Raw genomic sequence first — 13,475 nt, forward strand, 5'->3', positions numbered from 1 at the left:
TCTCTCACTACATATTAGTACTTACTTACCTACCATTAAATCTCACTAAACCTCGTAGCCACAGTGGGCTTTTTATGTATGACAAATAGGAATATTACTGTCTTGCACAAAATGATTTTTGATCATTTAAAGAAGTTATGCTGGTCTCAGCTTCTCAAATTAGAGAACTTGCTGCTTCCTCGGTTTTCACATTACTGGGTTTCAATCTTTGGTCTGACAAAACAAGGAAACTAACCAAGCTTGCACAATACACAATCCGTTGTGGTCCCCTCGTTCCAACATACACACACACACATTAAAGCATGACCTTTATGAACCGATCGGTGCTTCTGTCATCTAAGAAAAACCTCTCCATAACTAAACCTATTGGTCAATACAGCACAGCACATGATTTGCATGCCTCTGGGGAGCCTGGTACCATCAGTAGGTCAATATCGAGGCCAACACTAAAGCTTGCGGACATCTAAAGACATACCAACTTGAAACATCTGTCTAGATAACATTGACAATATGACACAGGGGTTCAAGCAAATTCTCGCCAATATATCTTCCTACACGAATCGTTGGCAGCAGACCAGAAGGCAGTTTTACTCCCTACCTGTGGAAAAAAGGAATGAGCTCTGAATACAGAGTGGCTGCACGGCCATTAACAGGTCTCAGAAACAAGCACCACTATTAATCATTTTCACTGATTCTCTAGCAGGCGGCAATTTGTTCATTCAGTAATTCAGACATGAAATGGTCGAGAGAATGAGGGGAGAGCTGGGGTAATGTGGCGAGGTAAAGGCGGGATCAGCGTTTCACACTCCTATAAAAGAGGTGAACAGGAGTTGGCACGAGGCTCGCACAGGACTGGCATGCTAAAATATTAACGTCCGAGGCTGTGAATATTCATGTGCAGTTGTCCCCGTCGTCAGATTGTGGAGGACAAAAGCAGTGTCCCCGCAGTGTAATCCAATTCCACATGTTCCTGCTTCATTTCCAAGGACAGGGGGCTCCAGGCGGAGCGGAGCGGGGCGGCTGCTTGGTTAGAGGTGAAGCTGCTGCTGCTGCTGCTGCTGCTGCTGCTGCAACATGTTTCAGCCATCAGGAGCCAAGTGGTGGCATTGGACTGCTGGGTCATGACAAGTGAATGTGACCTCAAGTCGTTACCGTCTCTGTGGGGCCAATGACAACGGCTCAGGTTAGGTTGTGCTGCTCATGTTGTCTCCAACCATCTCTGTTTTTCCGTGGGCCCTGCTACTATCACCTTACAACACAACACAACACATAATTTGTTGTAAAAGTGAGAAAAAACTCTGCTGTATCAAAATGCAGTTCATCCAACAACAGGATTCTGTGCAAAACAGGATTTTATTCTAGTGGTAAGACAGGAGGATCTATTAGTACATACAGGAAAGTAAGGGGGATGGTAGCTTTCTAGAACAACAACAGCGCACACACACACACACAAGTAGTACACTCCCTGGATCTGTTTTCAAAAGGTAACCAAGCAACCAGTTCCTGGCCAGGACCTTTGGCTGTAGGCTTATCAGGTAACTGCTTTCTGCGCCTGCTCAAAGTTACACTAGGTTTCTGTTTATCTTAGATTGGTGGCTTCACTCTTTGACCCAAACAGCACAGGAGGGAGAGATCCGTCAAGGCAGCACTGTGGGAAATGACAGATCAAGTCCAATTGCAAGCGTTACAACATGCATAAAGCACACAGACTGCTTTAGAAATCAAGTGATGTCTGTGGAGAAAGGGGTGAAGTGGAAAGCCACGGTGCCACTGTACCACAGCTTAATGATTTAACAACAACAAAAATAATACTGTTTCCTTGACAAGTCTTTGATATATTAGTTGGGACCAATAAATTAAACACTGTGCACGACACATACTGCACTGCGATGCCTACAGTGGGTCAACATGCAGCCTTCAGGAACAGTGCCCACAAACCAAATATTTCCTTATTTGCCCAGTGTTGACATCTCACAGGATTTGATGATGATAGCCAGTAAAAACTACCTTATCCAACAGTGACAGCTCAGCCTGAACAAAAATGAGGACCAATTCCATGTTAAAATGTGAAGGCTAGATGATTATTATTATTATGCACTTTTGTTGATTGTAAATCCCCCCAAAAATGGTTATAATTTCAAGGATTTTACACATCTCCCACTTACGATTTCATTCCTTTTGTCAATATTTTAAATTGAATGCAGGGCCCTGAGGACAAATAGAGCAAAGAAATGGAGCAGAAAGGACCTATTTGTTATTTTGCCACTTAAGAGAGGTTAGTTATCTCTAGCCTATTTTATTTCCAGATGTCTTAGGAATACACAGTAACATTTTTGTGTATTTCCAAGCCATTTAAAAAAGAAAATTCGATGAGTCTGGCAGATACTGTTCTTGCCTGCTGAAGTGGAACAGCAGCCAAATGACGAGGCCTTGATGCCATTAGGATGGTAATGAGCCCAAACTAGTGTACACAACAATGCGACCCATGAGACAAAAGAGGGCAAACAACACACTATCTAAACCTTACATTTCACTCAGCGTCCCAGCGTTTACATAGAGAGATGCAGTGGACGAGCTTAAACAAAGCGCTTCTTCATTACGTGCGGTTTCTCTCTAATCAGCAGGGACAGGAATGTCATCATCGGCCTGACCATGGATCTCTGTGGCTTCCCATGAAAAATCTCAGAAAATATTTCAATAACTACCACGGGGCGTCACTGATTGAAGCCAAAAGACAACTAACAGTGGAGCAAAAAGTTTCACACTATTGTTTAGAGTCAAAGGGAGGAGCGATTTATCAGTTTCAGTCTAAATTCCAGCACACTGAACAGCCACGCCCTGTTGTATTAAAGCAAAAAAAGATGCAGTTGCTACGATCAACAAACAAAGTTCATTTGGGATGAATACATAACTAATGTCAAGTATCACTAATATCATTACTATATTGATTTGATCAATAATGTCTGCAGGTATTTCTTCCCTCATGACACATGTAACTAAACAAACCATAACAGAAAAGTTATTGCAACTTAAAATCTTTTTGTATTTTCAAATACATTAAATATATAATTTATGTAATGATGCCTCCAATCAAAAAAACACAAAAAGAAAAAGAAAAACTACATCTTTTAGCTCTATGTCCTTTAAGGTGGTCCTCTGCCACATGGAGAATAGCTCAATACCACCTTTAACATGAAAAACTAAGCACAAACAATGTTGAAAAATGACCTGCTCTGATCAAAGGTATAACACACAACCACCTCCAGTGAAAATACACAATAAAAACCCTCTTAGCCAAGGGTCACTGGGACTCAACTTTCATCAAATGAAGGCCTTGATGTTGAAAAGTAAATGACACCAACACAAACAAAGCTGTCAACACAATCTGACATGTGGTTAAGTAATAGGTAGGAGTGTGATTGTGATACTGGGATTTCAGGGGCTGGGGGAGCAGGGTGGGGGGGGTCAGCACTAGTATCCTACTGCTGCTGGCAGATGGTAGGCCTACCCAAAAAAAAAAGAAAAAAAAAAGCCGGTACTTTTGAAGTCCTGTCGCCACAGGTTTAAATGCGGATCAAGCTATTGTGTTAACTACCAGCACCAGACGATAAACCACAGACATCACACGGAAATACTCTGATTAATGGCACCAGGAAACTGTCCAAAACAAACAACACAACAAAACAATATCCATCTCATCTGTGTGGACTTTAAATAACAGTAATAATGTTTAAATGTTTTAAAAAGCCTTCATTACCACTATTAATCATCCTAAAGACCAACACCTGGTATGATTCACCTGATGAAACACGCAGACCAAACCAGACCAAACCACCACGGCCAGTTTATTGTCGGCATAACATCAATAAACTTCAGATTTCTCATCTTAAACCTTGGCTTTCTTTCTCTTTTTTTGTGTGTTTCTCTTCGTCTTACTGATAACACATTTGAACTACATTGCTAAATAACAATTCTGACATATTCCACCTTAATTATTTACATTTTAAGCCGGGTTTCGATGGACGCTTGCTCTCACCACATAGCTCCCTATAAACTGACCTTGGGTCAGAGTTACTCCATGTTGGCACATTTCTTTTTCCTTTTTGTATTCAAGTATCGTCTGGTTAAACCACTAAGTTCTGTTTTAACCACGCAGTCACATGAATATATAGCCTACAAGTTAGCAGTATTGGTAACTTGAAGCAATTAGATAAGTTTCGCCGGTGTTCACGTTGCTGAACACAGAGTGCACTGGACTCACTGCAGTTTTTTTGAGAAAGAAAAAAAAAATCCTAACAGTCAAAGTAGCTCCACACATAAACTTACCTTGCAGGAGGCTGAACAACAGCACAGCACCGCAGCAGACCCGGGTTATCCTCCAAAGAAGCTCCATCACTGTTCGCTGCTGCTTATTCCACCACTTCTTCCACGAAACTTCGGTCGGATAAGTTGTTCTGCTGCTGAAACCGAGTGAGAGAAACGCAGGCACAGGAAGGGAGGGAAGGCAGCAACCAACCAACCCCAGTTCCACCGAAGCATCCAAACTCCACTCCTCCTCCTCCTCCTCCTCCTCCTCCTCTCTGCAGGTGCACAGCGGAGAGCGCGCCCCGGGCTGTCACGTGACACGCGGTCGGCCCGAACCACAAGCTCGTGCCGCCCTCTGCTGGTGGGTGAACACGCGGGGTTTCCCTCCTCGCAAGCATTTCCAACTCTTGTTTTAATAGAATAGAATAGAAAATACTTTATTAATCCCTAGGAGGGCAATGGGCTCTTTGCACAGCTCCACTATTTCCTGAACTTAATGCAGCTCCTTCATTTCCTGTCTTACATTATCGGACAAACTGATTAATCCAGGTGTGTCTGACCATTGACTCCTCAAACACACCTGGATTAATCAGTGTGCAAAGAGCCTATTCAGATCATCCAGCATCTTACATAACCTGAAATAATATGATATAAAATGATACATAAAAAAAGTAAAAACATATATAGCCTTGTTTATTCAATCTGAGTTGTTCGTGACAAACCAACAGGTGCATCTAAAAATATCATGATGTTCAGGGACAGTCAGGACAGTCTGAGGACAGACAGCTCTGAGGTTGAAGTTTATATTAATGCACCATGACACTGTGGCAGGTCTCTGTACTAGGGATGTGAATCTTTGGGTGGCTCACGATTCGATTCGATTCCGACTTTTAGGGTCACGATTCGATTCAAAATCGATTTTCGATTCAACCGATTCTTGATTTTCTTTTTGCGATTTTTTGTTTGCTTTATTAACACCAGACCATGTGAAATGGTGAATGGGTGATGATGTCTACAGACTATTATATCAGAAGCCATGTTTCCCCCCAAAAAATGCACATAGCCTACACATGTTTCAGATTTATTCAGCAGCAATATATTCGAACCATTTTAAAGTTAACTGCTACATGAAGCTGATTTTATAGGCTACTCTCTTTTCAAAAGCGTGCATTTAGATGGACATACATTTCAGAAGGCCAACATTTCCATATTAAAACTTTTTTTTTTTAAATTGGTCTTTTACAATATTCGTCACTTTTTCTTTTTGAGATACTGAATTTTAGGTCTTCAGTAAATGTAAGCAATAATCTTTACATTTAAAATAAATTAAATAAAGACATGAAATGTTTCATTTTGTGTGTAGGCCTAATATAATGTTTTAGTTCCACTTTTTGAATTGAATTACTGACATAAATTAACTTTTCCATGATTTTCTAATTTATTGAGATGCACCTGTAATCAAATAGGTGTCTGCAACGAGCAACACGTCCAAACATACACCCAGTCATGACCATCTACCTTCAAAGACAAGCAAAATTATAGCTGCTGCGCAGCGATGGGTCGGGTCCGGGCTACTTTTGGGCAAATTTAGGCAATTCTGAGCAACAAACAGGAGAATAGGAAGACAAGACAGTTGACCTTATAATGTTCAATTTGCATCAGTTGAGGATTGAACCCACAACCTCGGGAACCAAAGACCATTGTCTATCGCACTGAGCTAATTGACAAGAGGCAGTTCAACAGTGGCTTCACAAATTGAGTAAACCATTCACTGTCGTGCAGGCAGATTTGAAACCACAGTAAAAATAAAAATCAGTTTTTGAGGTAAAATTCTGATATGTATTTGTCAAACATCTACTATGAATCTAAGATGTTAGGAGCCTTCGCACATGGTCCAGTCCAAGCTATTTGGATTTTTAAATTTAGAGGCTTTCTGTGACGCGATAATTAGGACAATTGTCTTGTGTTTCGTGTTGAGGACAACTGACATTTTGATCTGTCATCATCATCACCCTTGCTGGGTCTCGAACTCACAACCTCTGACACCAAGAACCAGCTCCTAACTCGCTGAGCTAATTGGCTGGTAGTGAAATTTGCTGTGTAGCTTCATTTATCCACTCAGGTGAGTCAGTGCCCGGGCAGCTGTTGTGAACGCAGATTTCAAAAAGTCAGAAATTCTATTATCTAAACAAAAATCTGTTAATACATAAGACAGAAAAACAGCTTGAGGACATCTGACATTTTGATCTGTCATCATCATCATGACCCTTGCTGGGTCTTGAACCCACAGCCTCTGACACGAAGAACCAGCTCCTAACTCACTGAGCTAATTAGCTTGTAGTTAGACCTGCTGTGTAGCTTCATTTATCCACTCAGGTGAGCCAGTGCCCGGGCAGCTGTTGTGATGAAATGGTCAAAATTTCAGAAATTCAGTCATCTAAACAAAAATCTGATAATACATAAATTGCATCTTGACAGCATGGAAATGTTGGTGATTTGTTTTTCATGATAAGTGTTTTGCTTCATAAGAGAAAATATGATGTTCCACTCTCCACTCTCACATTGACTGCAGTTGTTCCCATGAGAGCAGAATTCAAAATGTTCTCAAAAATTCAGTTTTTGAATTAAAATTCTGATATTTGCTAAACTTCATCAACCATGACTCCAGAATATTGTCATTTTTTTTCAGGAAGTTTGAAAATGTATTTAGCAAGAATGTGATGGTATATGTTTACAGTACTGTTTACAGTCAAACGTTTTCATGCACTGTTGGCTCAATTTTTGCTTAATCAAAAATCCGAGAAACAAGTTTTGTGGAGGACAGTCTGGAGATGCTCTGTAGCAAGTTTGGTGTCAATTGAGCAAAAATTGTGGGAGGAGATACATTTTAAAAGTTTTACAGTTATTGAAAAAAACAGAGTGATGGACTTCATAATTTGTTATAAGTTTAAGTGGACAAAAGTTTCAGCAGTATTGAGGCTACATTGTGGTGAAGTTTCAACACTGTAGCATCTACCGTTGGTTTGGTAGGAATTTTTAAAGTTTTTAAATTTAAACGCTTATTGTGCGAGGGGGGGGCACATGTCCTTGGAGTTGAGTGAATCTGGCATGGGTTTGGATGTTTCTGTGAAGTTTGGTGAGTTTTCGCCCATGGGAAGTATGACTTCCTTGGAAGAAGAAAGAAAGAAAGAAAGAAAGAAGAAGAAGAAGAATTCCTAGGAATACAATAGTGTCCCGGCAGCTTAGCTGCCCGGACCCTAACAAGGACTATGAGAACGACCACTGTGTGGCCTCCTCACTGCCCTGAGCACTGATCTAATGCAGTCAAGAGTATAATGTTAGTTCTTTTCCCATGAATAATGAATATTTTGAACTCTAGTAATGATAAAGCAAAGCACCTGTGCACATGCACAGTAGGTAATTGGTCCTTTAAAGAACCCTTTAAGCATTGAACTGATGTACCCTTGAGCTGAACACTGAATCTCCCCAGAGAGCCTGTCCACAGATGAAACTATCACTATAGCACTGATTTGTCTGGAGGCATGCCAGCCAGCCACTGACAGTATTATGGTATGCTGATAATGAGAACAATTAATGGATCTTTGCACCAAAGTCATTCACTTCTCAGCATCACAAAGACAGGTGAAGACTTTATGGACATAACCTGAGATGATTCACCACAAGTTGCAGACCTCTTTTACAGCTATTAATGATTGCTTGACTTTGTTTCTATTCAATTACTTTTGAACCACTACATTTTTACTCTAGCCCTTTTAATGTTTCTACAAGGCTGCATTCAAAATTGATGTAAAATTACTTAAATCAAATCTGAGACCGAGCAAAAGTAGTGTGGTGTATGCTGCGCTCTTCTCAAAACTGTAAACACAAAATGTACTTGTTAAACTACATTTAACAAAACCTCTTGACTCTTCTTGTAACATATCTAAAAACTGTTTTATTTGTCCTCAGAATCTAACTATTTTCACACACAACCAAATCAAAATATACTGCTGTGCATTCATTAAACTAAAAAAAAAAAGAAAAGAAAAGAAAGGGAAACCAGTGCACATAGCTCTGGAAATGATTGTTCCTAAAAATAAAGAAAAGCCATCTTGTTTTGTAAAAAACATCCACAACTCACTCACATTTTTCTACATAATTTCTTTCAAACTTCAACAACCTGAGTGATGATGGCTAAGCACAATCATGTAGGGAAGTTTTTTTTTTTATGTAAAAGCAGCAACAAGGCTATGAGTGATGTACTATATGTAGGACTGAGGTACTGTGGCAACACTGCAAACGTTGTTAGCATACAAGATCTAATCACAGTGTAGAACACAATGAGGTTATGCAGCTGTGATGTATGAACCTGAAATAGCCTCCTTTTTACTTCCCTTCTCCACAGTGAAGGTTTTGTACAAATATCAGTATGGCATTTGTATTGGCAACACCACTTTTGGTTTGAGTTAGTATTGGAAGAGAAAGAAAATAAAAACTGTGGTACTGTGGTAACCAGTGGGTTAGATGCAACATATAACCACATGTTGCATATCTCTGCAATATTATACATAAACACAACAGCTGGAGGATACGATGGAACAGACAACAGACAAAAAAAATCATGCTTGGAAATTGTGTTTAATAAAACTTCATAAATTTAATCCTATATATCTGCAAATTCTACACTATGAATAAATAAAACATTTCATCACAAAGGACAGTTATGTGAAATACATGAATGTCTCCCATTGTAAAAAATACAGTACTTCCAAGACTACACGTGTAGTATTCCAAATTCAATATCTAATTTAATACAAGTGATTTATTCAAACTATAACAATTAATCTAAAGTGCAAAAAAGACTTTGTCAAAAACAATCAATATTTAAGCTATAAAAAATTCATGTTTAAAAAAAAACATTGGTCAGTCATATTAAAGTTGTCTTTAGCTTTAATGTCCAGTGTGAACAATATGCACCATGATTCCTAACTGTAACAATGTGCCAGGGTTTGATTTGTGTCCCAGTATCCGGGCCCTCCTCTATACCCAGGAGGGAACCACAGTTTTTGCCTTAAAGTGTTGGGGGGTCTGCTGCGCGGCCTGAAACCATAATGAGGCCGTGGAAGGACGAAGCCTTTAACGGGGGCCATTTTTGTAGGATGCCATGTAGGAGCAGCTGGATTCATTGCCTGGAAAGGAAACGTAATAAAAGTTGCCATCAAATGAAACATAAACAGTCCTAGCCTTTGACCCTAATGAAAAGTGTTTGAAGGTGATAGAAGAATCAAACAGAACAGAGCACAGTGACTTCACAATTAACCAAACATCATAATCATAGTCATGTTTTTATTCGTAATTATAGGAACTGTAAAGTGTATTATACAATACCTGGTAGGCACAGTGGCCGTTGGAAAGAGTAAGTGGGGAAGTGCGTGTGCTGTCCTCATCAGATGAAGAACCTGAGTGGTAGTCGGATGTCACCCTCTCCAAAGCGCTGGTCACCTTCTTTGCAACTTCTTTGTCCTCTTCCTCATCATTCGAGAAAGTGGCCACAGAGAAGAAAGGATTTTGTTCCCCATACCTAATAATGGAAAAAGGGGTTAGGGTTAGAAACCTTCCACAATTTGTGTATTTTTGTGCAGGATATCGACCCAACCAGTTGCGTCTAAAAGCAGCAACAACAACAACTGCATTCAGGAGGGTGTGGGTAAACTTATAGCTGGGTGGTGAAATCAGTACAACTTAAACTACCCTAACAATACAAGATTGAACAATTGAACAACATTGCATGGTTTTTATTTACAAAGCTTTACTTGAAATTTTACCTGTTTATTTTACTAGCTTAATCTCACTTAGAATTTGTAACTTGCACACTCGTTCACAAGACACCTTGGTTTTACAAATTCCCAGTATCAGGACAGAATTGGGGAAGACTGCCTTTCAGTTTTATGCCCCCCAAAAGTGGAATAACCTACAAAACTGTCTGAAACTGGATCATCTTATTTCCTTAGATAGTTTTAAAAACGTATTATTGAATGTTATGTAATTGTGGATCATGACCTTGTATATTGTATAATTGTGTTTTTGTAATCAGGGCGTCATTGAAAAAGAGAGCTCGCTCTCAATTGACCTTCCCCGAATAAATAAAGGAGAAATGAAAAAAGATGCAAAGGACACAGCCGTATCAAAAAACTGCAGAAGCATACAGTCAGATTCACTCAAACAAAAAAACTCTCACCTGCAACAGACCTCCCCCGGGTCCACCCACAACGTGAGTTCCCGTGGAAGTCCCAGGTCACTGTACCGAACCCCGCTCTCCCGACAGGCCCTGAGGAGCTCTGGATCCTGTCTGCAGAACCTGTTCACTCGGATGCACCTGCAAAGCACAGACAACGACTTTCAATCTTAATGCTGTCTGCAAACTCCGAGAGAAACACATTTGTTGTGTAAAAGCTGTACAGGATATATCGATGTATGAGAATCCATATAAATAAATAGAGTGCTGAAGGAGTGTGACCCAATAAAAAGGAGGTGTTTAAAAGCTAATATAGTTCCATTATCCCCATGTCAAAGAGTTTTTGTTAACTACAGACGTTCACATTTTGTGATGTAAAATATATATATAAAGATTTTAAGCATCTGACTGAGACAGTGGCTAATTGGGTCTTCTGAGGTCGCCAGGGACTTAATATTAACCTTAATAGCCTCATTGCTTTTACATTATCTCTTGCGAACTATTAACTGAAGGCTTTTTTTGGGGGGTGTACACACATTAAATCAAACTACACATTGAAGTCGTGCAACCGTGTTGTAGTTTACCTACCACCCAAGTCCAGGTTTGTGTTTTCAGCGATTTTATCATCATCAAGACTTCAAAAACCATAAAAGTGGCACTTATTTGAGGTGGGAAAATCTAGTGACATTGTGACGAGACAATCAGGGGGTAATGCCTACTTCTAGGCTGCCCCACAGAAACGTATAATCCCTTCAGCACAGCACTCCATAGCAATTAGTAAATAAATCCCGTGAGAGAGGGAGAGAGAGACGCACCTGTATGCCTGCCCTTTGCTGGGGGTTTCAGGGTACCAGTGCCCCTTGAACTTCTCCTGCAGTGCAACAGTCAGCCTTTCCACGAACAGCTCGACCTTGTGCGCCTCTAGCTTATCCCCCTTTTTCACAAGCCTCTTCAGAAAGAACACCACGGCTGCAATTTCTCTCCTCATATTTTACAAATGTTTCATCACGTGTCGGCAGCCTCTGTAAAGAAATACATTTTAGTCAGTTAATCACCAGTTCCAACAGCAATTTGTGAGTAGAAAAACATACGAACACCATAACTACACTTAAATATCAAGGACTTGCCTACACACTGCTTTGTGTAATAACTGACCTGACACAGTTCCGCGTGGCTGCGTTTTGATTTTCCTGTTTTATAATAAGCTTTTACACGTCGATGACGAAAACCATGTCATGCGTGAAAATCTATAGGACCGTCTATGTTATTGCTTTGTTATCTTTTGTTATCCTGCTAAGACACAATTTCAAGTCCCTGTCACTCATTACCGGTAACACCCATGTGTGCGTGGCAGTAATTGTTGTTATGGAGAATGTTTTTGATTAAAATGATGAATAATAATAAAATCACATTACCTAATGCACACAATGCCCTTTTTTCTTCCTTTCTCACATCTGTTGACTAAATGTAACGGCACGTGTCCCAGAAAGGCGGGCTGTGACGCACTAGTTCCGGTAAACCACACACACACACACACACATACACACACCTCAATCCATAATATCCAACAGACTTCCCAACTTCAACTAGCCAAGAAGCTAGCTGGTTCAGCTAACGACACGAACAACGTGTCGCCTTGATGATGCCGAATCACACGAGTACTACTTTTAATATAAGTTAATATTTCCACGCTGAAGCCAACCCAGTGGAAAGGAGTATTATATTTCTTTCAAGAAAACAAAACTGTTAGCATTAGCTTCCAAGCTAATGCGCCAAGTTTGATGCCAACAGCCTCATGTTGCTAAATAACTAACACAACAACAACATAGCAAAAGTTACAAAATCATCCCACTAACTCGTGATATTTCGATACAATGATTATATTCGGTACACTTGCTGGTGTAAAACAACAAAAACACAAGCACATTAACAACCTAACTTACCTTTTTATTTTTCTCGTGGTCCCCCTCTTGCGTGTGGGCAAACAATGAATGGCTAGGAGTCTTCGGCTAACAGAGGAACACTTGAGGTTCAGTTGCTATGCCCGCCCTTTACGTCATAAGTCCCGCCCACCGCTCACTCTGATTGGCTCCAGGGAGACGGACTTCGGCGCTTTCATTGGTTGGAGCATACGCCCTTCACAGAATGAGTCATACGCGTTGCTGTTATGACTCATATCGTCAGGTATGTGTTTCCAGTGATGCAATTGTAATTACTGTAACCTAAACCTGGCTACTACTATAATAAATTGAATTGAAAATAGTAAAGCCAAGTTTGGACAATACCACGAGATATAATAATAACTTTCAACAGTTAGGACCAAGTTTGTAAAATGGTTCAATTATGATTTAATAACTACTAAAGTAATAATCTCTAGCAGGTTACTGTGGGAAATCAGCCCCTTTCCATCTGTGCTGCCTAAACTACAATACATGTTAAAACATACTATCCAATAACGGCTGGTTTATGCCTAATACTTCAACTTCAGGATGGGTTTTTCGACAGAAATTTGCACATTTATGATGTTACTGACAAGAATAATTGTGATGTTTACTCAGGGAATTACCATAACAATCCTCGATCAATGAAAGAGCTAACCGCATTCCCGCATATTATTAGATATTTCTCGGAAATGACACTCATCACAGTTTGTTCAGCTCTTTGTCCACACGGGGGCACTCAACCTCTACCTACCACCCGCTACCACTGTGTCAACAAGCACCATCTCCCAGTTAACTGTGGAGTCCAACTGCATACACAAGTAATCAATGGAGTCAAATCAAATGATGGCGTAATCATGACATTCTTCATGTCTGCCAACATTTTGTGTTGTCTTTGGTATCAATTACAGTGATAACTATATTATTTTTTTATTCTTGAGTATACATGGCTGTGCTGTGCATGAGGACAACACAGGTTGTTCTGCAGTTAACAA

At 40.1% G+C, this 13,475-nt stretch overlaps 2 protein-coding genes across 2 annotated transcripts in view; both read right to left on the reverse strand.

Annotated features, from left to right (window-relative positions):
- The window catches only part of cxadr (CXADR Ig-like cell adhesion molecule), a 37,568-nt gene extending 33,099 nt beyond the window's left edge, over positions 1–4,469 (reverse strand). Inside the window, exon 1 of the mRNA XM_085797323.1 lies at positions 4,327–4,469. Within this exon, the coding sequence (XP_085653449.1) occupies positions 4,327–4,393 (67 nt within the window). The 5' untranslated portion in view covers positions 4,394–4,469. The remainder of the gene's footprint in view (positions 1–4,326) is intronic.
- Positions 4,470–8,924: 4,455 nt separating this feature from the next.
- btg3 (B-cell translocation gene 3) lies at positions 8,925–11,592 on the reverse strand. The gene is made up of 4 exons (XM_085797324.1): positions 11,356–11,592; positions 10,544–10,681; positions 9,694–9,886; positions 8,925–9,494 (listed from the first exon to the last, which is right to left on the reverse strand). Exons 1-4 carry the CDS (start codon positions 11,526–11,528, stop codon positions 9,291–9,293), a joined length of 708 nt encoding a protein of 235 aa, XP_085653450.1. The 5' UTR covers positions 11,529–11,592; the 3' UTR covers positions 8,925–9,290.
- Positions 11,593–13,475: the final 1,883 nt, after the last annotated feature.

The sequence above is a fragment of the Trachurus japonicus genome, chromosome 14, assembly GCF_045865225.1.
Source record: "Trachurus japonicus isolate A0001 chromosome 14, Traja_1.0".
Taxonomy (NCBI): Eukaryota; Metazoa; Chordata; class Actinopteri; order Carangiformes; family Carangidae; genus Trachurus; species Trachurus japonicus.